Genomic DNA, 22,139 nt, shown 5'->3' with positions numbered 1-22,139 from the left:
CACCTGTGTTTGGGAAACTCTGCCTCAGACGGCTATGACCTGGACGACTGCAAACCTTCGCAGACTTAAGAAAAAGTCTGAGTGCGGGGAAAAAGCCAAGTCAGGTCCCTCATTATACAGTAATTACAAGTCAGTGACTCATCCCTCGACTATCTTGAAAACCTAAAACCTCGTTCTGAATCCGAGAGACCTCAGGGGTCGTTGGAAATCTTGAAGTGTGACCACGGCTTTTGGAAAAGAGGAAATAACCTGAATATAAAATGAGATATTACTAAAGGACAGAACAAGATTGATGATGGTCCTCACCTTTATTATTTTGGACAGGTGAACACACAAATGTATTACTAAGCCCATCCAAGAACAGCAGTTGATAGCTCACACATAACATTTACATGTCATTATAGAGAATGGAGGTTGCTGGAGCAGAACAGATGAAATCCCTGCAGCTGTGTTATGTCATATATCATCTCTGTGTTAACAGAGTGTAAAGGCGGTGGGAATACGAACGTGCAATTAAACATATAACGCCAGCTACCCTCTTAACAACCTGTGCAGCCTAACTGACAATCATGCAGAAAGATCCACTTGAAGACAAGGGTATAAAAAAGGCAAACCACGCTATTTTATTAGCTTATTTAACAGCGCCGTAAAATGATAACGGGCCCGTTACAGTTTTACCAACACCGTGTTTTGCATGGAGCCGTATTCTGCCCTGTAAAATTTTCCCAACATTTGCCTTTTCCATCCAGCAGCTGCATGTCAACAAGGACCTGTGCCTGAGTTGTTAGCGCTTCTGCTATCATGCTTTATTGTGCCACACAAAATCTGGTGAAATGGGCCATGATACAGTAAAATGTGCTTTCATGAGCTGCTTAGTTTGAGGGCACGGATACTGTTGTGGCAGCCGCTTTCATCACGTCTCCTATTATTAACCGTAGGGTGCATTTTGCAGGGAATGATACTGTGTACTGGACAGACATGGGACTGAACAGAATATCCCGAGCCAAACGTGACCAGACCTGGAGGGAGGACGTCATTACCACCGGCATCAGCCGTGTGGAAGGCATTGCTGTTGACTGGATCGCTGGTTAGTACCGTCACTGCTGGAGCCCTGGAGTCATTTCCACAGGCTGTCAAGTTTGTATCGATTGTTGAAAATTCACACTTTAGGTGCCACGCCTCTAGTTATAGCACCGAGTCGATGTCATTGTTGCGATCTGAATTGCCAAAAGCCATTAGGCTTTGGTGACAAAGTGCAGGCAAAGAATTAGATTTAATGAACTGTGTCTTTAACTTCTGTGTCCTGGAGGATGAATTCTACTTTAATTACATGTATGAATATTGCTTCTTTCCAAACAGGCAACCTGTACTGGACAGACCACGGTTTCAATCTAATTGAAATCTCTCGCCTGAATGGTGCATATCGCTCAGTGGTCATATCAGAAGGACTCGATCAGCCCAGAGCCATCGCTGTACATCCACAGAAGGGGTAGGAAATGACTCTGTGCGTGTGTTTGTTTAGCCTACAGTCAGTGCCGTCTCTATACTTTTAGAAACCACTTACTGTAAACAGCAGATATATTAAATACATTTGCTGCTAAAACTAGAAACCAAAGCAGGTCTTATTAAGCCAATTCTGGCTCATCGCATATTCGCTCAGTGGCCACTTTATCCAGTCAGCCTATTATGTGATACCACCATAGCTCACAGAACCCGTTAATATCAAATTCACAGAGCGAAAAAAATGGCTGACTTAGACTCTGGTGTGGCTGCTGTGTGCCAGACAGGCTTGTTTGGATCCGTCTAAAGCTTCAGATGTCCAAGGATGTTCACTTACAGCAGCACAGTAAAGCAGTCAGAGTCTCCAGTAAGCAGCACTTACTGACACGACGTTGCCAAGTGTGCTGACTTCTGCTGAGCCATGCAGATGGCAGGCTGTACCCGTCCTGCCTGCTGCCAGCATCCAGTGTGGCTCACGTTCATCCTCATAATACTGATCGCTCATTATTTTAATTATACAACCTATTTCAGAGATACTTGTCCACAATTTACCTCTTTTAAGAGAGTGGTGGAGAGTAAAGTGACATTTAGGGCAGCTTGCTTTGTCGAGCAGGAGGATAATTATATGAATACATAAGAACATGCATATGTTACAATGTATCCAAATGTGCTCTAAGCATTAATATGCAGCATCCTACAAAGCAAATGTTACCTAAACAAAGATAAAAATGTTTTCAAAATCTACAGTTCAAATAATAAATGAGGTGTATCTGGGCAGATATCTGTTCTGGACCGAGTGGGGTCAGAACCCCTGCATCGGCCGTTCCCGCCTGGATGGATCAGACCAGGTTACCCTGGTCAGCTCGGGCATCATGTGGCCCAATGGAATTTCCATAGACTATGAGGTACAGTCGCACACAGATAATACATCATGTAGAGTACCTGTCTCCTTGCTCACCTTACAGTCTTGTGCCTAACATTTAACCATACAAAGCGCTGCAGTTTGTGTTATGCATTTTAAAATTACCTTCCAGGAAAATACATTATATTGGTGCGACGCACGCACGGATAAGATCGAGAGGATCAACCTTGAGACCGGTGAGAGCCGGGAGATTGTACTGTCAATGGCCAACGTAGACCTGTTCTCCGTGGCCGTGTTTGGGCCTTACATCTACTGGTCTGACAGGTAATTTGTTATTTTCTCAAATGCAAACTCTTGCATTTGCCTGCAAAGCCTTTATAGTAACCTGGCAGCGCCCTTCCCCTCCTTTCAAGGCTTCCAAGGAGAAATATTACACAGCAGGCGCAATCCTGTTTTTTTTAATACTCCAGACAATTATTAGTGTTTGTTTTTAGGGTTTGACAAAGGTCTGAAATTAAAAACAAAATCAATCAAAATGTATTTCTATAGCACATTTAAAAAGACATCAAAGTGCTTCACACGAGTGCTGCAGGCGAATTCCAACAATAGACAAAGAAAAGAAGATACAGTAATGGTTACAGTAACAACTACAGTTATGTAACACAAATGCAGACCAGGTGGAAGTCCAAACTAATTAGCTTCAAAGGCTACATTGAACAGGTGAGTTTTAAAGAGTGATTTAAACGATTCATTGGATTCTGACATGCCGATATCAAGTGGAAGATTATTCCAGTTTGGGTGCGTCTGTGATGATGACAGCGAAATAAAACTGAATTTAGATGTAGATTCTGATTTTTATTGACAACATGTCCTCAGTGCTGAGTTTTGTTTTAGTGTTTTCAGCTGAAAGGATGTCCTGCAGCATGTCTGTGTAACTTCCCCATCCTTCACCCCGCCACGCTCACACAGAGAACCTTATTATTGTTCTTCTCCGACTCTCCTGACTTTCAGGGCCCACTCGAACGGTTCAATCCGACGAGGCTTGAAGACGGATCCAAGTGAGGCTGAGACCATGAGGAGCGGTCTAGGGGTTAATTTGAAAGATGTGACGGTCTTCACCAGAGGCAGAGAAAAAGGTGCGTTTTCAAACATTATAGCCGCACAGTTTCACTTCCTGTCTCGTATTATGCTCGCAGATTTTTATGCAATCGAATTGCAAATTTGTGGCTCCCAGACCGTAGATTGGATTTTCATCTGACTTGTATAGGCGGGCCAATTTAAACGTGATTGCTCACAGCAGAAACGGCTGCCAGTGACTAATCAAACACATGTTGTGCTTTGAAGGCACCAACCCCTGTGCCAGAAGTAACGGAGGCTGCCAGCAGCTGTGCTTCCACCTGGGCAGCGGTCGCCGGACCTGCTCCTGTGCACACGGGCGCTTGGCAGAGGATGGCTTTGCCTGCGAGCGCTATGAAGGTTATCTACTCTACTCTGAAAGGACTATCCTGAAAAGCATCCACCTTTCTGATGAAAATGACCTCAACTCACCCGTGCAGCCTTTTGAAAATCCCGCTTTTTTCAAGAATGTCATAACGCTGGCCTTTGACTACAGTCAGGAGACAGCTGGAGCCAACCGCATCTTTTTTAGCGATGTCCATTTTGGAAATATCCAGATGATTAACGACGACTGGACAGGAAGATCCATCATCGCAGAAAGTAAGTGGATTCCATATTGACAGCGTTTCTGTTATTTTATGTCATCTAACAAGTCCTCTGTGGGAAGCTGCAGGTCCACCACAGACGTTGAAGAGTGTGGTTTTCTGCAGTGTGGGTTAGCCGTATTTGTCACACCGCGTCTTTGCTTGGTGTGTTTTCAGTCGGCAGTTTCATGTGCCTGACATCTGGAAGCTTGCACTTTATGCACAGAGCTGCATGTTTGTACGCTCTCTAATTTATCCGTCCTCACCTGTACCTGTTTTGGCTGTCTGCTGGGTTGCAAGCCATAAAAATGTAGTTTGACTGTAAAGTGGCACCGTGGCCGACGCTGCTCCGATGATCCGTCTGCTTGGAGGAAATAGTGCATCTTTCTCCTGTAGTTAGGAAGCAGGGTTGTTAAGAAATCAGTGTAGCACTGATGTACGTCAAGAGGGGCATTTCTTCTTCAATCGGTTTTTTTACTCTTTTACTCCTTTGAGAAGACCAAACCAGCCTGGTTTAAATGAACTATGTTCCAAGCACACTGACTGAACATGGATCGATCTGGAGTCTGACTGGAGTCAGATGAGCAGCAGAAAGTCTCCGTTCTGCACAGCTCGCGTCCTCTGGCATTCAGTGGCGTTTCCACAGGGAGCAGAGCTCAGCACCTTCCCACCGCCCCCTCGCGCGGAGAGGCTGGCACAGTGTTACTGAGCCACTCTCACCCACCCCCGACCCATCTTTAGCGCTCCTGCTGAGGGAGCTTTCTGCTTATTTATTTATCTTCTAGAAATGAACAAGCGTTACCAAGAACCATCTGTCAGGATTTGTAAGTGTCCTTCACACCTTCAGACTTGTGAAATGCATAATGAAAGTGGTGATGATAATAATAATGCACGACAATACCACTGGAAACAAGCTCTTTTGATGCAGCCACAGTGCACAGAGAAATACCATCCTGTGGCCCTGCTGGTTCCTAATGAGTTTGTTTGTGTGTTGATTAAAAGCAGCACATCCACCTGCTCCATACTTCTTTTCATGGACCACGTTTAGGCAGCGGTGGATCTACTTCTGCAGTATCTTCTCTTTTATTCTAAAAGTTTCTGCCCGAATCCTGTCATTGAGGAAAGGTGAAGATGTTAATCATCTATATTTCCCTAATTAAACTCTGTGTCCCCCATTAATTAGTCCCTCGCCTGGCCAACAATTTGAGAGAAACTCCAAGCTGCCAGACGGCTTTTATTGCAAGCTATTAATTAGTGGTCGGCTGACTCAGGTAGAGTCTTAAGTATTCTGGAGTTTGGTTTATGGGTTTTTATATACTGGGGTGCAGCCAGATTAACTCATACTGGCCACATGTTTGCCATTCAGACAGTTAGAATTGGCTCTGACAGGAAAAATCACGAGACAATCGTTTGACAACTGAATTACTTTAATGTTCACTTAATTAATGTTTGTATCTTAGCTGTTCTTGATGGAGCCCATCAGAGGTCTCGTACCTGCACTTCCACTGTTTGGGTTAGAATAATGATAATGGATTGCATTTATATACCACTATTTATTCACTCTCACACACTGGTGGAGGCAGCTACAGTTGTAGCCACAGCTGCCCTGGGGCAGACTGACAGAGGCGAGGCTGCCATATCGCGCCATCGGCCCCTCTGGCCAACACCAGTAGGCGGCAGGTGAAGTGTCTTGCCCAAGGACACAACGACCGAGACTGTCCGAGCTGGGGCTCGAACTGGCAACCTTCCGATTACAAGACGAACTCCCAACTCGGTCGCTCCTAATGCTCCTGTCACCATTGGTCCCACGTTGGACTTTGCACATCTGCTCCAGCTGTTCCTTCAGTCCCTGGTACTCCTTTATTTTCTCTCTGATGTTGCTGGGATTTGCACGTCTATATTAACTACAGTCTTCTGCTCCTTGTCAGCTGCCACTATGCCTGGTTGGCTGACAATGAGCTGCTTATCTGTCTGAAACTTGAAGCCCCCCCGGGACTTTGGACTGTTGTTCTCGACCACCTTTGGTGGCGTCTCCTATCGGGACTTGGGAACATCAGAGACACATAGTCCATATGTGGCACAGATGTTTCTGTACAGCAGCGCTCCCCCCCCCCCCCTTATGTGCCACGGACCGGTTTAATGTCAGACAATAGTTTCACGGACCGGCCTTTAAGGTGTGGCGGATAAATACAACAAAATAAAATGATAGGACCGAGACACAAACTGTGGGATTTTGTAAATATAATAATAAACGTGAATTCACTGAGTAGTTGTGTAACTTTATTAGCAGCGTCCTCCAGAAATGCACCAACAACATTGAGACTAACATCCTCCTCTCGGGTCGCTATGGTAACGCAGAAATATTTCTTTCAAAATAAGACGAACAACTACATCACAGGAAACCGAGTTAACGATAAAAACCCTGAAAACCATAAACTTCACACCTGAGCCTCGACTCTCACAGCCCGGTACCAGACGAGTCATGGACCGGTACCAGGCCGTGGCCCGGGGGGTTGGGGACCGCTGGTGTGCACTATCCCAGCCTCTATGTGTACGCGGTCCCAGCTAGCCTTACTTCCTGCTGCTATGTGTTGGACAGTCTCCGGGGCACCTTTGCCTGATCTGAAGCCTGAGTCCTGACGGTTGGATCTTTAGAACAATAGCTGGTGTTTGGTATGTGTATGGGACTTACCAGGGAAACTGACCACTCTAGCATTAGTGCCTTGGATGTTGCACACCATAATATGGTCTGTGTCAAGTGTTGAGGATCCAGGATATACTGACGAGAAGTGGGCTCATGGACACATGGGTGGATATTTTCTGCTGGTGCTTTTGCTGTTGTTTGTTTTTAAAATCTTTCTCATCACTTTCATAACTTAGATCAACAATGCAGTTATTGTGACCTTACTTCTCCACAATAGTGATATTGAGAAACGCTGAAAGTCATATTCAGTCGATAAATCGAAGGGTAGAAAAAGAAAACTGCAGTGAGTAATCAAACATGAATATGACCAGATTCTCTGCTGAAAATCACGTCTCTCTGGAGGTTTTTTTTTTTGATTGATTGAATCTTTATTTTGAACATGTTGAAAAAGTATAAAAAAAAAAAATAGAATTAAAAGAGACAAATGAACAAAGCAAACAAAAGGAAAACGAGCAACCACAACTCCAAATAACGTCCATGTTCAAAAAGGTTCCATCTCTGTCAGTCATATTCATGCAATAACAAGAGAGACTGCAAAGGTCTTTTCATATTCTGTGTTTTGGAAATTGGTTTGCCATGAAAACACATTCGGTTCCTGAGTGACTTTAGCATCAACAAATAGCTGTCTGTCCAGTGTAGTGAGGCATGAAGTTATTTCCCTGTCAATCAGAAAAGAAACACGATCCCAATTCTAACACAATTGGAGCCTGCCATCTGTTACAAGCAAAGTCAGTACTTTCACACATTTATACACAACAGACAACTCTGAGGTTTGGAGCCCGAGATGACAGCGGCATATAGCTGGAATCTGCATTTACAGATAAATAAATGAACAATAAACGTAATGAATGCCAGCTCCAAAGTGATTATTTCTTTCGTTTTACTCTATGTGATGTTTTAGATGGGCGCTCTTGCTCTACTACGATTATTTTTCCCATGTGACTCAGTTATTCGCTAGAATAAAAAGGCAGACTCGTAACGCCGACTCTCATTCAGGTCACTTTGTTGCTCCGTGGTCTGATGTTTCTCTTGTTTCAGATGTGGGTTCAGTGGAAGGTCTGGCTTACCACAAAGGTTGGGACACTCTGTACTGGACCAGCTCCACTACATCCACCATCACCAGACAAACTGTGGACCAGAGTCAAGCCGGCGCCATCAGTAGGCAAGCTGTGGTGACGCTTTCAGAGGAGGACCACCCACACGTCCTGGCCCTGGATGAGTGTCAAAGGTCAGTCGTCATTCCCATAATGCACTTTTCACCATTGGCTCATGCATCTGTTACTTACATGTGGGACTTTAGCTCAGAATATTATCTGCTTGGTATTTGAGGTGCTCCAAGTTTGATCACCACAAAGGTGATTGTTCTCAAGGACAGTTTTGCTCTTGTCATGCCACGCGCTGCATTCCAGTCACATTATCACGCTCCCAGTTCTATTTCATGGTTCAAGAGCGTATATAACAACATAAACCAGTCATGAGTATTTAATGGGGGTGAGCGGTTCTAGTTTAATTATTGCAGTGCAGCACCTCAACCATCTAGTTATGCGTTACACATAACCTCTTACTTATGTTACGTGTTATGTGTAATACTGTGAGCTGTGACTCAGGCAGTGAGCACTGGCTGTGCTCGGCCTGCGCTCTGTTTCAACATCACTCATCTTTACAGGTGGTTGTAAAGGCCTGATGTTGAATTAGGAGCAGTGGGCAGCTGTTTCTGCAGAGTTTTGCCCTTTTGTGCAATAAACTCACTGCTCAGAAGTACATGCCCCTTCCTGTTGGCTTCCTGTTTGCTTCCTGTTGACTTCCTGTTTGCTTCCTTTTCGCTTCCTGTTTGCTTCCTGTTGGCCTCCTCTTGGCTTCCTGTTTGCCTCCTGTTTGCTTCCTGTTGGCTTCCTGTTGGCTTCCTGTTTACTTCCTTTTCGTTTCCTGTTGGCTTCACGTTTGCTTCCTGTTGGCTTCCTGTTTGCTTCCTGTTTGCCTCCTGTTGGCTTCCTGTTTGCCTCCTGTTGGCTTCCTGTTTGCTTACTTTTCGTTTCCTGTTGGCTTCCTGTTTGCTTCCTGTTGGCTTCTTGTTTACTTCCTTTTCGTTTCCTGTTGGCTTCCTGTTTGCTTCCTGTTGGCTTCCTGTTTACTTCCTTTTCGTTTCCTGTTGGCCTCCTCTTGGCCTCCTGTTTGCTTCCTGTTGGCTTCCTGTTGGCTTCCTGTTTGCTGCAGTGTTTTAGATCAGCGAACAAATTGTAATATTAGACAAAAATAACAGTAAATACAAAATGGAGTTTTTACATAATGGTTTAAAAAATATGATTTTCTATTGATAAATAATTTCATTGATTAATTTAAAAAAGCTGATTAAACCTGCCTATGTGAAAAAGTAATGACCCAATAAACATTATAACTGGTTGTTTCGCTCTTGGCAGCTAGATGTCATTTCTGCTCTTTGTTATCATTGAACCCTGAACTCTGAGGCCTGCAGGTCTCTGTTCTGGGTTCTTCTGTGACCTCCTGGATGAGTCGTTGATGGACTCTTGGAGTCATTTTGGTAGGCCGGCTGCTCCCGGGAAGCTTCAGCACTGTTCCAGGTTCTCTCCATGTGTGGATAAAGACTCTCACTGTGGCTCAGTGGAGACACAAAGCCTCTGTAACCTTGTCCAGACTGATAGATACCAGCGACTTGTTTCTCAGCAGATTACGACATAATGTGTTGATGATCTGAAACAAGTGTGTGAGTGTGACAAATACGAAAAACAAACAAAGGAAACGAAGACATCAGGAAGGGGGGATACTTTTCCACATCACAGTACACCTGAACCTTTTTCCACGTCCACGAGCTGAAGTCAGCTGATTACTGTTCAAGGAAAAGAATTATTGATGATTTTCTTCAATCCATCGATCATCATAATTGAAGAGCCTTTGTAATGCAAGTCATGACAGAATCGTAACTGTTATGTGGTTAGTGAGTTAGTACAGTCATGCATTGCTCCATCATGCCAGCGCTGCCTGTTACACATTTTCATTAGAAGTACAGCTGACAACTATAATGCATCGCGCTCAGGTTTCTCCAGAAAGTCTGTAAATAAATTACACTTGATTCAGAAGGCTGTTGCCAGTTTTAACTAGATCATATTACTGCTGTTTTAAAATCCATATACTGCCATCCTATTAGTTGTAGGACACATTTTATGACCCCCGTTCTTGTCTATAAATCTATGCATGGAGGTGACTCTTGACATGGTGCCAAGATGTGCCGAAAACAGAGTCTGAAATCCACAGTGTGCGCCTGCTGCTGCTCGCCATGAAGACCTGCGGTCACACAAACGGTCGCTTCCTGGATCTTTGCACTACAACACTGATGTGCTGCCTCTGCTCTGCTGTGGTACTACTGTGGTACTACTGTGGTACTACTGTGGTACTGCTGTAGTACTACTGTGGTACTGCTGTAGTACTACTGTGGTACTGCTGTGGTACTGCTGTGGTACTACTGTAGTACTGCTGTGGTACTACTGTGGTACTACTTTTTTTTTTTTTTTTTTTTTTTTTTTTTCCTTTTAAATGACATCAGAAACAGCAGTATGCGACATTACGTGATGGCAGAGCTTCAGTTCATCCTTTGTCATTTTTTTTTTTTTTTTTTTAATAAATAGGACAGGGGGAATGAATGAGAGAAAGAAAGAAAACCAAAGGGGAGAAGAGACGGTGAGAAGGGGGGGGAAGAGAGAGACTACTGTGGTACTACTTGACGCTGCTGTGGTACTGCTGTGGTACTGCTGTGGTACTACTGTGGTACTACTGTGGTACTGCTGTGGTACTACTGTGGTACTACTGTAGTACTGCTGTGGTACTACTGTAGTACTACTGTGGTACTGCTGTAGTACTACTGTGGTACTACTGTGGTACTGCTGTGGTACTGCTGTAGTACTGCTGTAGTACTGCTGTGGTACTGCTGTAGTACTGCTGTGGTACTGCTGTGGTACTACTGTAGTACTACTGTGGTACTGCTGTAGTACTACTGTGGTACTGCTGTGGTACTGCTGTGGTACTGCTGTGGTACTACTGTAGTACTACTGTGGTACTGCTGTAGTACTGCTGTGGTACTGCTGTGGTACTGCTGTGGTACTACTGTAGTACTACTGTAGTACTACTTGACGCTGCTGTAGTTGTCGGTGCTCCTCTTGTTTTCCCTCCTGATGGTGAAACTCTCTGAATGCTGGTGTTTCTGCAGCAGCAGATCTTCCGGATCGTTCCGTCGAGCAGGGTTAGCCTTCAGTTGTTTTGTGCATAGTGCAGCAGCACTGAAATCTCATCTATTTAACTCTTAGCTTTTGAAAAGATTCAGGTGCATCTTCTGTTTCCAAAAAGTAACGTGTGATTATTCCTCCTCTGTTGTAAGTTGTGTTTAAAACCTGTATTTCATGCATATAAAAGCTGCACAGCTGCACAGAGTGAGCACAGCTCTCTCTCCTTTATACTAACTAAATTAATTTCTTGACCTCAGACTATCCTTGGTTGGCAGTTTGGCACCGTATCCATCCCACTCTAGAATCACTGTCTGATAATTAGAATTCAAACACTGATGATTAATTAGTAGCCCCTGGTTGTGACTTCTGACCTGAATCTTTATTATCGCACTGGAGAGGACTTCCATGACTTCATTACAGCGAGAAGAGAGAAGCCAGACTTTGCAAACCGCGTTCTCCTATTTGAAAGCATTTTATCTGGTTGTGACTTTGCTGCATGGCTCATACAGCTAATCCTATAAAGACCAATATGTAATTTATTTTGATTTACTTCCCTGTAAATAACTGTTAATTATCACAGAGCATGAATAAATGACCTTTATCTTAGAATTTCTGATGCTAATCCAGTTTATCTAATTGAAACAGAGCTGCGCTCTTCAGGGCAAAAAGGAGAAGCTGATGAGGATTTGTCAGCTGTGGAGTGATGCTGATCATTGACTGACACGACTGCATAAACCTCCAGCTATTTACTAAAGAGGGTTTGTCCTGTACACGTGTCTGTGCACGGCATCAGATCCTCTGCAGCACAGTCTTCTACACCACCTTCTATAAAAAGCTGTTATTTCTAAGCCCGTCTGAAGCTTCAGGTGACACATTTGTTTTGCGTTCTTGCTGAGGTGGTGTGAATTTTTAAATGAGTGTGAGAGGTAGTGGATCTTTTGGAGAGGGAGGAAGTCCCTGATGAAATTACTCCACTGTTTTTAATTGTGGAAGAGAACACTGAGGTTTGCTTGCTGATGTTAAAAAGCTTCGTTTGGTTTTGTGTTTCATATCTTTCAGCCTGATGTTTTGGACCAACTGGAATGAGCAGAGGCCAAGCATCATGAGATCCACCTTAACTGGCAAAAACATAAGGATCGTCATCAGCTCTGACATCTTAACGCCCAATGGACTGACCATTGACCACAAAGCAGAGAAGCTCTACTTCTCAGATGGCACCCTTGGCAAGATTGAACGATGCGACTATGATGGATCCAGCAGATACGTGAGTACGATCCCACTGAGCAACAAACTCAAATGGTCAGGGCTAGGGATGGGCACCGGTATCCGATCTGTCATAAACGGTAGTAACCAGACTGAAAAGCAGCGCACATTTCGGTGCTTTTTTTTTCCTGAGCTGTGATACACTTTAGATTCTAGCCAATCATTTTACGTTTCCGAGGATAGTAGGCGGGGCCAGGTACGTACGTTCTTTTAGAGCAGAGCTACAGATTAAAAACGCCCAAGGTGAAGCGGTCAAAGTCTGGCTGTACTTCACAGCAAAAGATGCAAACTCAGCAGCAACAAGTGCTTTAAGCTGATACTGTGATACTGTCAAAGGAGGTAACACCAAGAATCCGATGAAACACCTGGCGACGCATAGCGTTTTTTTTAAAAGCCGAGAAATGCGCCGTATTTGATAGCTTGCTGCGAGACCTCACACCGAGCACATCTACTGCGGGTGTGGTGCCTGTTATCGGACCGGAGTTAGCAACATCCCCCAAAAACCCGAAGAGGAGAGTCCTGGCCCCTAGCCCTGCCAGTGTAGCAGAAATGATGAGGATGATGATGCAGCAGCAGCCGTTCTTCTCTGCGTGAGGAGCTTAATGTTGTTCGTGTGTAATTTACGTTGAGTACACTAACCACGTTATTACATTAATGCATGTAAGGTGAACTAGCAAACATCATCATAGCTACATGAGGCTGTCTTCTTGTTTGATGGCAAATACTCCCTTCACCCTGGCCAAAAAGGCTAAAATGACCAAAGAAAAAGTGGAAAACAGTTAAACATGAGAGGTTTTTGGACAAAGTCTGTGTTCTCCATTCTTTAAGAACCGGTTTGAGCACTCTTTAACCCTTTACAGCCGATCGGAGCGGGCACGCTCTGTTTTGCGTAACTATTTTTAAATCCCAGTAGCACTGCAACCACGTAAGCTAGCGCAAATATTTTGTTTTGCATATGAAACCGGAGGAGTTGTACTTACATCTGATGCCATCAGCTTGTCCTCGGTCACGGTTTCCTTCCACATAAAGCTTTGCAAAAACTGCATAAAAAGCGCTTGCAGGAACAAAAACATAATATTCCAGAAACACGCTTTACCGATCCGATCAGCTGTTCATAACACTTCCTACGTTGGAATAGACGTCAGCGTGAACTTTTGCATTTCCGCCATTACCTGCCCGAAACCGGAAGTGACGTCATTTCGCGGAAATGTAGTCTTTTTTACTATCAGGGCCTCAGGGCCTATACTCGTCTTTTTAAAAGTTATCTTTGACTTTGTGACTTTCTGTGTCGTTTCTGGGATGCTGAGGACTCATATTGCACTGCTGGAAATAGTTTATTTTGATGCACATGCTGCTTTTTTGCAAATTTGCAGTATAATATTTATTTTCGTTTTTCCTGCAGTGTATAAAAATTGGTGTATTTCAAAAATAAAACTATGAAGACACTCAAAATAAATTTCCTGTGGTGGGAAACTATTTTGTGCAACTTTTTTGTATTTACAGTTTTGAGGGATAAGCCTCTTAAATTTCTCTAACTACAAATATATGTTAAAAAAGCAAAAACGATTTTCAATTTTTTTGTAGTTTATTGCACTTTTTTGCAATTTATGTAATTACTATGCACTTAATGAATACATATTATTAAAATCTGGGCTATGATGGTTGTATTGATGTATAGCAACTTGAAATGCTCCCAAAAATGGCTCCACAACATGTAAAAATATAATATAAGCTCTGGTGGACTTGGTTCTATGGTAGGTCTTAAAGGGTTAAGCACCGGCACCGTTTCAAAAGTACCGGTTTGGCACCGGTATCGGATAAAACCTAAACGATACCCATCCCTAGTCAGGGCTGAGATCAGGTTCAAAGAGTAAGTAAAGGTTCAGTAGCTGTGTAAAGCACGCAAAACCTTTGTTTCTCATGAGACGTGTCATTTACATACAGCACTGTGCCATCCATCACCCACCCCTCGTTCTGTTTGTCTCTGTATAATCTGCCACAGACTCTTGTGTCATTTGGCATAACCCAGCCAAATTTCAAAGATGATCATTTCTGATCAGTGTAGATAGGTAAAAAAAACATCAAATAGGCTCTAATTGTTGGCTTTGCACCAAAGTAGAAGAGCGTGATGCAAACTGCATCCAGGACAGAAGCGTCTGCACAGACAGCATGCTAATAATAATAATAATAATAATAATAATGACACAGAGCTGGTGAGGAACTGAGATTGTAGTGAGTGCCTGCTGAACCGAGCCCAGCAGCCAGAGCCTGATGAGTGGTCAGACTTACCGTGGACGCCGTGTTTCTCAAGTAGAAGCACTGTGGCGAGTCTTTGGGCTGATCTTGCTGTCAGTTTTGCGATCATACATAAAACCGCAAAGAAAGATGCGTCTTCATTATGATAGAGTGTACGGGACTGTAGCCACAGGTTTACAGAATTAACTGATAATTGGGTACAACAAGTAATTATGTAAATGCTGCATTACTTTTTAGAAGATGAAGGCGTAATGTGTAATACATAGTTGTTTTTTTGAGAAACTGTGTGGACATGACACTGGTTCATTCATTTAGTTGACTGCTTTTATGCTGTTTTTACACTTGAAAGGTTCAAGGGGCCGTTTTAAGGCTTAACACGAAAAAGAAAAGCTTTCCTCTGAAATCAGAATACTTTATTGATCCCTGGGGGAAATTATTTTTTGTTACAGTGCTCCATTTTAAACCAACATTAAGACAAGACAGACAATACACTAACTAAGAATAGTACAATATATACATATATATACATACATACATACATAAGTCACTCATAAATAAATAGTTGGAAAAGAAACATGTGTAGTTGTAGCAGCAAACAGTGTGTTAAGTGGATGCGTTGTACAGGGAGCCACAGGCAGGAATGATTTCCTGTGTCGTTCAGTGGTGCATCATGGGTAATCTCAGTCTCTCACTGAACGAGCTCCTGTGACTGACCAACATGTCATGGAGTGGGTGGGAGGTGTTATCCAACATTGTCTTTATCTTGGACAGCATCCGCCTCTCCGACACCACCTTGAGGGAGTCCAGCTCCATCCCCACAACATTGCTGGCCTTACGGATCAGTTTATTAAGTCTGTTGGCATCTGCGACCCTCAGCCTGCTCCCCCAGCATGCAACAGCATAGAGGATCGCACTGGCCACCACAGACTCATAGAAAATCCTCAGCATTTTCTGGCAGATGTTGAAGGACCTCAGTCGCCTCAAAAAATAGAGACGACTCTGGCCCTTCCTGTAAAGTGCTGTGGTGTTTTTAGCCCAGTCCAGTTTATTGTCAATGTGTACTCCAAGGTATTTATAGTCCTCCACAATGTCAACACTGACCCCCTGGATTGAAACAGGGGTCAAGTGTTTCCTGGTCTTCCTGAAGTCCACGATCAGTTCCTTGGTCTTTGCCACGTTGAGCTGCAGATGATTCTGCCCACACCACGTGACAAAGGAGTCGACCACAGCCCGGTACTCTGTCTCATCATCCCTGCTGATGCATCCAACCACCGCAGAGTCATCAGAAAACTTCTGAAGATGGCAGGTCTCTGTGCAGTGGCTGAAGTCTGTGGTGTAGAGGGTGAAGAGGAAGGGGGAGAGGACAGTCCCCTGTGGTGCCCCTGTGTTGCTGATCACCTTGTCAGACACACACTGTGGGAGACGTACATATTGTGGTCTTCCTGTCAGGTAATCAACAATCCAGGACACCAGAGAAGCATCCACCTGCATCGCTGCTAACTTATCACCCAGGAGGGTCGGCCTGATGGTGTTGAAAGCACTGGAAAAGTCAAAAAACATGACCCTCACAGTGCTCGCCGGCTGGTCCAGATGGGTGTAGACACGATTGAGCAGGTAGATGATGGCGTCCTCAGTTCCGAGACGAGGCTGATAAGCGAACTGAAGGGGATCCAGATGTGGTCTTACTATGGGTCGCAGCTGGTCCAGGATGAGCCTTTCCAGGGTCTTCATGATGTGGGAGGTCAGTGCCACGGGCCTGTAATCCTGGGGGCCACTGGGACGAGGCGTCTTTGGTACAGGGACGAGGCATGATGTCTTCCACATCACCGGGACCCTCTGCAGACTCAGACTCAGCATAAACAGTTTATGAAAGACTCCACACAGCTGGGGGGCACAGGCCTTGAGGACAAGGGGACTCACTCCGTCTGGTCCAGCAGACTTGCCTGAGTGAAGTCTCCTCATTTGCATCTCAACCTGGTATTGAGTGAAGGTGATGGGTGGGGGAGGGGTGTCAGGACTCTCACAGGAGGCAACATGTGAAGAGAGAGGCTGGCACAGTGGTGTGGCTCTGGATTCCAGGCTGACTGCAGGTGAGGTTGTGGGGGTGGGAGCAGACACTGTGGTGTCGAATCTATTGAAAAACAGATTCAACTCGTCGGCTCTATTCTCACCTCCCTCAGCTCCCCTGCTGTTGGTTGGCCTGAATCCAGTGATGGTCTTCATGCCCCTCCACACCTCTCTCATGCTGTTCTGCTGGAGTTTCCACTCCAGCTTCCTCCTGTAATTGTCCTTAGCCTCTCTGATCTTGTCCTTTAGTAACACCTGGACCTTCCTCACCTCCTCTTTGTTGCCCCCTCTGAAAGCCCTCTTCTTGTTGTTGAGGAGGGCTTTGATGTCCTTAGTCACCCACGGCTTGTTATTTGGGTAACAATGAACAGTCTGAGCTGGAACAATGGAGTCGGTGCAGAAAGTTATGTAGTCTGTGATACACTCAGTAAGCCCATTGATGTCCTCGGCGTGAGGCTCACAGAGTGTTTCCCAGTCGGTCACCTCGAAACAGCCCTGTAGTTCTGCTAAGGCCTCCTCTGACCACCTCCTGACAGTCCTGGTGGTCACAGGTTCCCTCCTCACAATTGGCACATAGCGGGGGGTGAGGTGAATCAGGTTATGATCTGACCTACCAAGTGGGGGGAGGGAGGAGGAGCTGTATGCATCCTTGACGTTAGCATACAGTAAGTCTAAAGTTTTCTCTCCCCTGGTGGGACAGTCCACATATTGTTTGAATGTTGGTAGTGTATTGTCCAGTGATACATGGTTGAAGTCACCCGAGATCACAATAAAGGCACTCGGGTGCTGAGTCTGTAGCCGAGCTATGGCAGAGTGGATAGTGTCACATGCAGCTGTGGGGTTAGCAGAGGGGGGAACATAAACAGCCACCAAGATGACGTGAGAGAATTCCCTGGGTAAATAATACGGCCTGAGTCCAACAGCACACAGTTCAGTGTCCGGGCAACAAATCCTTTCTTTGATTGTTATGTTGGCAGGGTTACACCACCGGTTGTTAACTAAAACAGCAAGCCCACCTCCTTTCCGCTTACCGCTAGCGGAAAACGGTCCGAGGAGCGAAGAGCGAGTGAAGCAGCAGCCAGAGGCAAAGTCTGAAAGACGTTCATGAAGCTTTTTGTCACGATTACTTTAAAAAGGACAAAAACTTCTGTGTAAAACATAAAGAAATGAGTTTTTTCACTGTACTCTACATTTACAGTGAGTAGTGCCTCTGTGTCATTGTGTGGAGCACCGTGTGCTTGTTTATGGAGCCTCTCCCTTAATTTCATTTTTCATTATAATATTTTTATCGTTGTCCAAAAAATGAGCAACTGTTTTAATCAAATTTCATTCTGGCATCATTTCAAATCCCTGTAACTCACACAGTGCTTTATAAAAGAGAGTCACTGACACCGCTGCACTACTGCAGGTTGGTACAGTGCAGTCCAGCTGCACGCTGCCATTCAGTGCCATGAATGAGCGCACGCCTCCCCGACTGTCACGCAGCATGTAACAGCAGGGCCTGATGCCTTTTGTTCTAATATATATCTAATATATATTGTGCTTTTTTATTCTTTTTCTGTATTTTGTCTTATTTATTATTTTAATTTTAGATTTTTTTGTCACGCAGCCAAAAAAAAGTCTACTTAAAACTAATGAAGACCTCTGGGGCTTGATACTGTCGGCCCAGGCGTGCATGTTTTCACATATGCAGGGAAGAGATGACTTTCTCACCTTTGTACACAAACAGGTGGATGTTTTTTCATCCACATTAATGAGCGACCGCCAGCTCTGTCATCCACATTAGTCAGGTAGACTCGACAACAGGTCTTCACTTTAATGAGTGTCTTTATGGCAATATTAAGGCCGCTGCTTTCATTCCATTTGTTCCTCTAACAGCATTGAATTTGCACATTTTCAAGCTGCTATTATGCACGACAGAGCCACTGATCTCAAAAATTCCGTTAATTGCTAAGATTCTAGAGAAGATCGTGGCTAAGCAGCTTACAGCAGTTTTAGATAAATATAGTATTTTCGACAAATTTCAATCTGGCTTTGGTAAAGTTCATTCCACTGAAACAGCCCTTCTTAGAGTTTCTAATGACATTTTGTTACAAAGCGATGCAGGTAAATGTTCTGTTCTCTTAATGTTGGATCTTACGTCGGCCTTTGATACTGTTGACCACTATATTTTACTTAACAGGTTGAAATACTGGGTCGGTGTCTCTGGGACTGCATTGAAATGGTTCTCCTCGTATCTCTCTGACCGATTTTCCTCTGTGGCAGTTTCTAAGTATAGATCATCTTCTGCGTCTCTGTCTTTTGGTGTGCCACAAGGCTCTGTGCTAGGGCCATTACTGTTTCTAGTTTATTTACTCCCTCTCCAGCACATTCTGAGCCCTTTTGAGGATATTTGTTACCATTGTTATGCGGACGATATCCAACTCTATATGTCTTTTAAACCGGAGGAGGCTTCTAAGCTGCGGCTTTTAAATGTGTGCTTGGAAACCATTAAAGGCTGGATGGCTGAAAACTTCCTCCAACTAAATGAAAATAAAACCGAAGTCCTCTTATGTGCCCCAGATAGACATAGACCCAGTAATAATAATAATAATAATAATAATAATAATAATAATAATAATAATATTTTATTTAAATAGCGCCTTTCAAAGCACCCAAGGGCACTGTACATAGGGCTGCCACAAACGATTATTTTGATAGTCGACTAGTCACCGATTATTTTTGCGATTAGTCGACTAATCAGATCATCATCCATTGGACGTACAGCGTACAGCTTATTGCACCAGCAGCATCTGCTCTTATATAACTATCATTAGCTTACAGCTTGAAGTGTTTGTGCTAACTAAAAATAAAGACAAGATGGTAGTTTATTAATTTTTAATGAAATTTGCAGATTGTTTCGGTGAAGTTTAATAAACTCCTTGCTTTCTAAAATATAACAGGACACCGGAGTATATTCTCCAGCTTCTGACAATCAGCTGTCTGCTTGACAGTTTTAGCTGTGCAAAAACTATAACTTTAATCTCAGCCAAACCGATTTACTCAGGAACAAATAAAATACTAAAGAAAGCCAAACAATAACATTTTTAAGTTATCTAAGTGACTTATATATATGTTTAACCTGACTAGCGAAAGACGGCGGTGGGTTTGAAAACGATTTGCCGGGAGTCCGGTGTTCTCACGGCTCTAGTTAGCCTTGCCCCCGCCTAGCTAACGAGCTAGTGGGTAACAGACGTCTCCGAAAACGTCGGAGCGCTTTTGAAAATATGTGGTGTCTTGATAAACTCAGCAGATATTTGAGGTTTACACAGCTACATTCTCGCCTGAAAATATGTTAAACGTTTATTTTGTGACCCAGAAAGAATAATAAGAGTAACATTAAAACTAACTAGCTGCCGCCATTGTTGACAACTGCGCTGGGCTGCGCTATGAATTCTGGGACACAGCTTCTTCTTCTTCAGGGTTTAACGGCAGCTGGCATCCTTGTACATGCAGTGCTGCCATCTTCTGTTTCAGTCCGTTATTACACTCTTAAATCCTACTACTTATTCCTGCGTCCTTTGTGATCTTATAAAGCTTCAAACGATGCGTCGACTATTAAATTAGTTGTCGACGATTTTAATAGTCGACATAATCGTGACTAGTCGACTAATCGTGGCAGCCCTAACTGTACAACAGATAAAAACTGGAAATATACACGAAGATAAAAGTTAAAACATACAGAAATTTAAGAATAGGCAATTTTAAACAGATAAGTTTTAAGGGTGGACTTAAAAAGAGAGAATGAGCTAATATTTCTGAGGTCCGGGGGTAGGGAATTCCAAAGTCGAGGGGCAGAGCAACTAAAGGCCCTCCCTCCCATTGTGATCAGACGAGCAGAGGGAACAGAGAGAGAAAGAGAAGATGAAGATCTGAGGCAGCGGGATGGGAGCTTCATCTGTAATAAGTCAGAGAGGTACGGTGGAGAGAGAGAATGAATAGCCTTGAATGTATACAGAATTATTTTAAAATGGATGCGAAATTTGACCGGGAGCCAGTGAAGTTGCTTCAGGATTGGGGAGATGTGGTGGGTAGAAGAAGTCCTAGTAATAATACGGGCAGCAGAGTTCTGGACACGTTGGAGCTTGTTGATAGATTTTTGTGTGAGGCCAAATAATAATGAGTTGCAGTAGTCAATTCTAGAGATAACAAGATTATGGATGAGAATGGCAGTGGCGTGAGGTGTGAGGAAGGGGCGGAGGCGATTAATGTTACGGAGTTGGAAATATGCTGCACGTGTAATATTATTGATATGCGAGTTAAAGGATAATGTGCTATCGAGAATGACACCCAAGCTTTTCACAGAGGGAGAGATAGGGACCAGCGAGTTATTGATGGTGAGAGAGAAATTGTTAATTCTGGATAGCAGTCGTTTGGTGCCAACCAGAAGAAGAATATTATTATTACCATATTATTGAACTTTTACAGCCCTGTGCCCCTAGTAGGTCTCTGAGGTCGAGTAGTCAGGGCCTACTTGTCACTCAGTATACGAGACTGAAAACTAGGGGTGATAGAGCTTTTGCTACTGTGGCCGCCAGACTGTGGAATTCCCTTCCTCAGAACTTACGATCCGCTGATTCATTGATTACTTTTAAAAAACAGCTAAAAACACATCTTTTTAAAATTGCTTTTTGCTAACTTTGTTTGTATCTTGTTTGTTTTTTTTTTATTTTTATAATCTGTTATATCTTGTAAAGCACTTTGTGATTTCTATCTAGAAATGTGCTATATAAATAAAATTTTACTTACTTACTTACTTACACTGGCAAAGCAGCCAAAATCCATCCTTGTGCACAAATCGAGCTTTTCGTAGTGTCTAATTATTCGTCTGTTTATACTGCAAATCAACAGGAACTCTGGATACTGACGCAGTGAAAGCAGCACACAGACGAATGAAAACTATAGTTGAGTTAATCCTTTCGTTCATTTCACCCTGAGGACCGTCCACTCCTGTCGGTCACCTCACATTTTCTCCATCCACAGCTGTTACCTGGGTCAGTGACCATGTGCTCCATCTTCTTCTTTAAAAGTCTGAGAGGTTTCATATCTGAAATTACAGCACAGGTCACACTCAGCTTTGCATGCATCCAGAAACAGAAGGCTGATGGTGAGAACACTTATTCATGTGTGGATCATACATACAGTCACATTTATGAAACACGCTACCTGCCTGCCTCCAAAACCTGATTTTTACAAGCAAAATACTGACATTTAAAGATATAAAGGACAACAGCAGTTCTCTGTTCAGTTGGTGTCTTTTGCCACTTCAGTGATGTTGAACTGATAATGTGTGATATCACAAATAAACTGTTTTTGTAAGAAAAAGCACGATCACCTCCATATTTGAAATCATTTGTAATTTTAATGCGTAAACATCAGAGGAACAAAAACTGCCCGTGCATGGTGATGGTTAGAGCCCCTGTGCTTAAAGGGAGTGAAAGAATCAATGTTATTGGCTGCGATTATCGCCGTCTCTAATACCCCCGTAGTGTTTGTCCGATCCCAAGAGTGAC

The 22,139-nt window shown here is 43.7% G+C and overlaps 1 protein-coding gene across 4 annotated transcripts in view; it reads left to right on the top strand.

The window, feature by feature from the left end:
• The window catches only part of lrp1bb (low density lipoprotein receptor-related protein 1Bb), a 276,774-nt gene that overhangs the window by 179,813 nt on the left and 74,822 nt on the right, over positions 1–22,139 (top strand). For all 4 annotated transcript variants that reach the window (XM_080902756.1, XM_080902757.1, XM_080902755.1 and 1 more), the window contains 8 exons: positions 953–1,087; positions 1,360–1,489; positions 2,279–2,405; positions 2,535–2,686; positions 3,374–3,498; positions 3,707–4,078; positions 7,805–7,994; positions 12,061–12,265. In XM_080902756.1, coding sequence (XP_080758882.1) covers positions 953–1,087; positions 1,360–1,489; positions 2,279–2,405; positions 2,535–2,686; positions 3,374–3,498; positions 3,707–4,078; positions 7,805–7,994; positions 12,061–12,265 — 1,436 coding nt within the window. The remainder of the gene's footprint in view (positions 1–952; positions 1,088–1,359; positions 1,490–2,278; positions 2,406–2,534; positions 2,687–3,373; positions 3,499–3,706; positions 4,079–7,804; positions 7,995–12,060; positions 12,266–22,139) is intronic.

Source organism: Rhamphochromis sp. 'chilingali' (assembly GCF_963969265.1).
Source record: "Rhamphochromis sp. 'chilingali' genome assembly, chromosome: 14".
Lineage (NCBI taxonomy): Eukaryota > Metazoa > Chordata > Actinopteri > Cichliformes > Cichlidae > Rhamphochromis > Rhamphochromis sp. 'chilingali'.
Note: the sequence above shows the minus strand (reverse complement) of the source record. Positions and strands in the feature narration are given on the sequence as shown.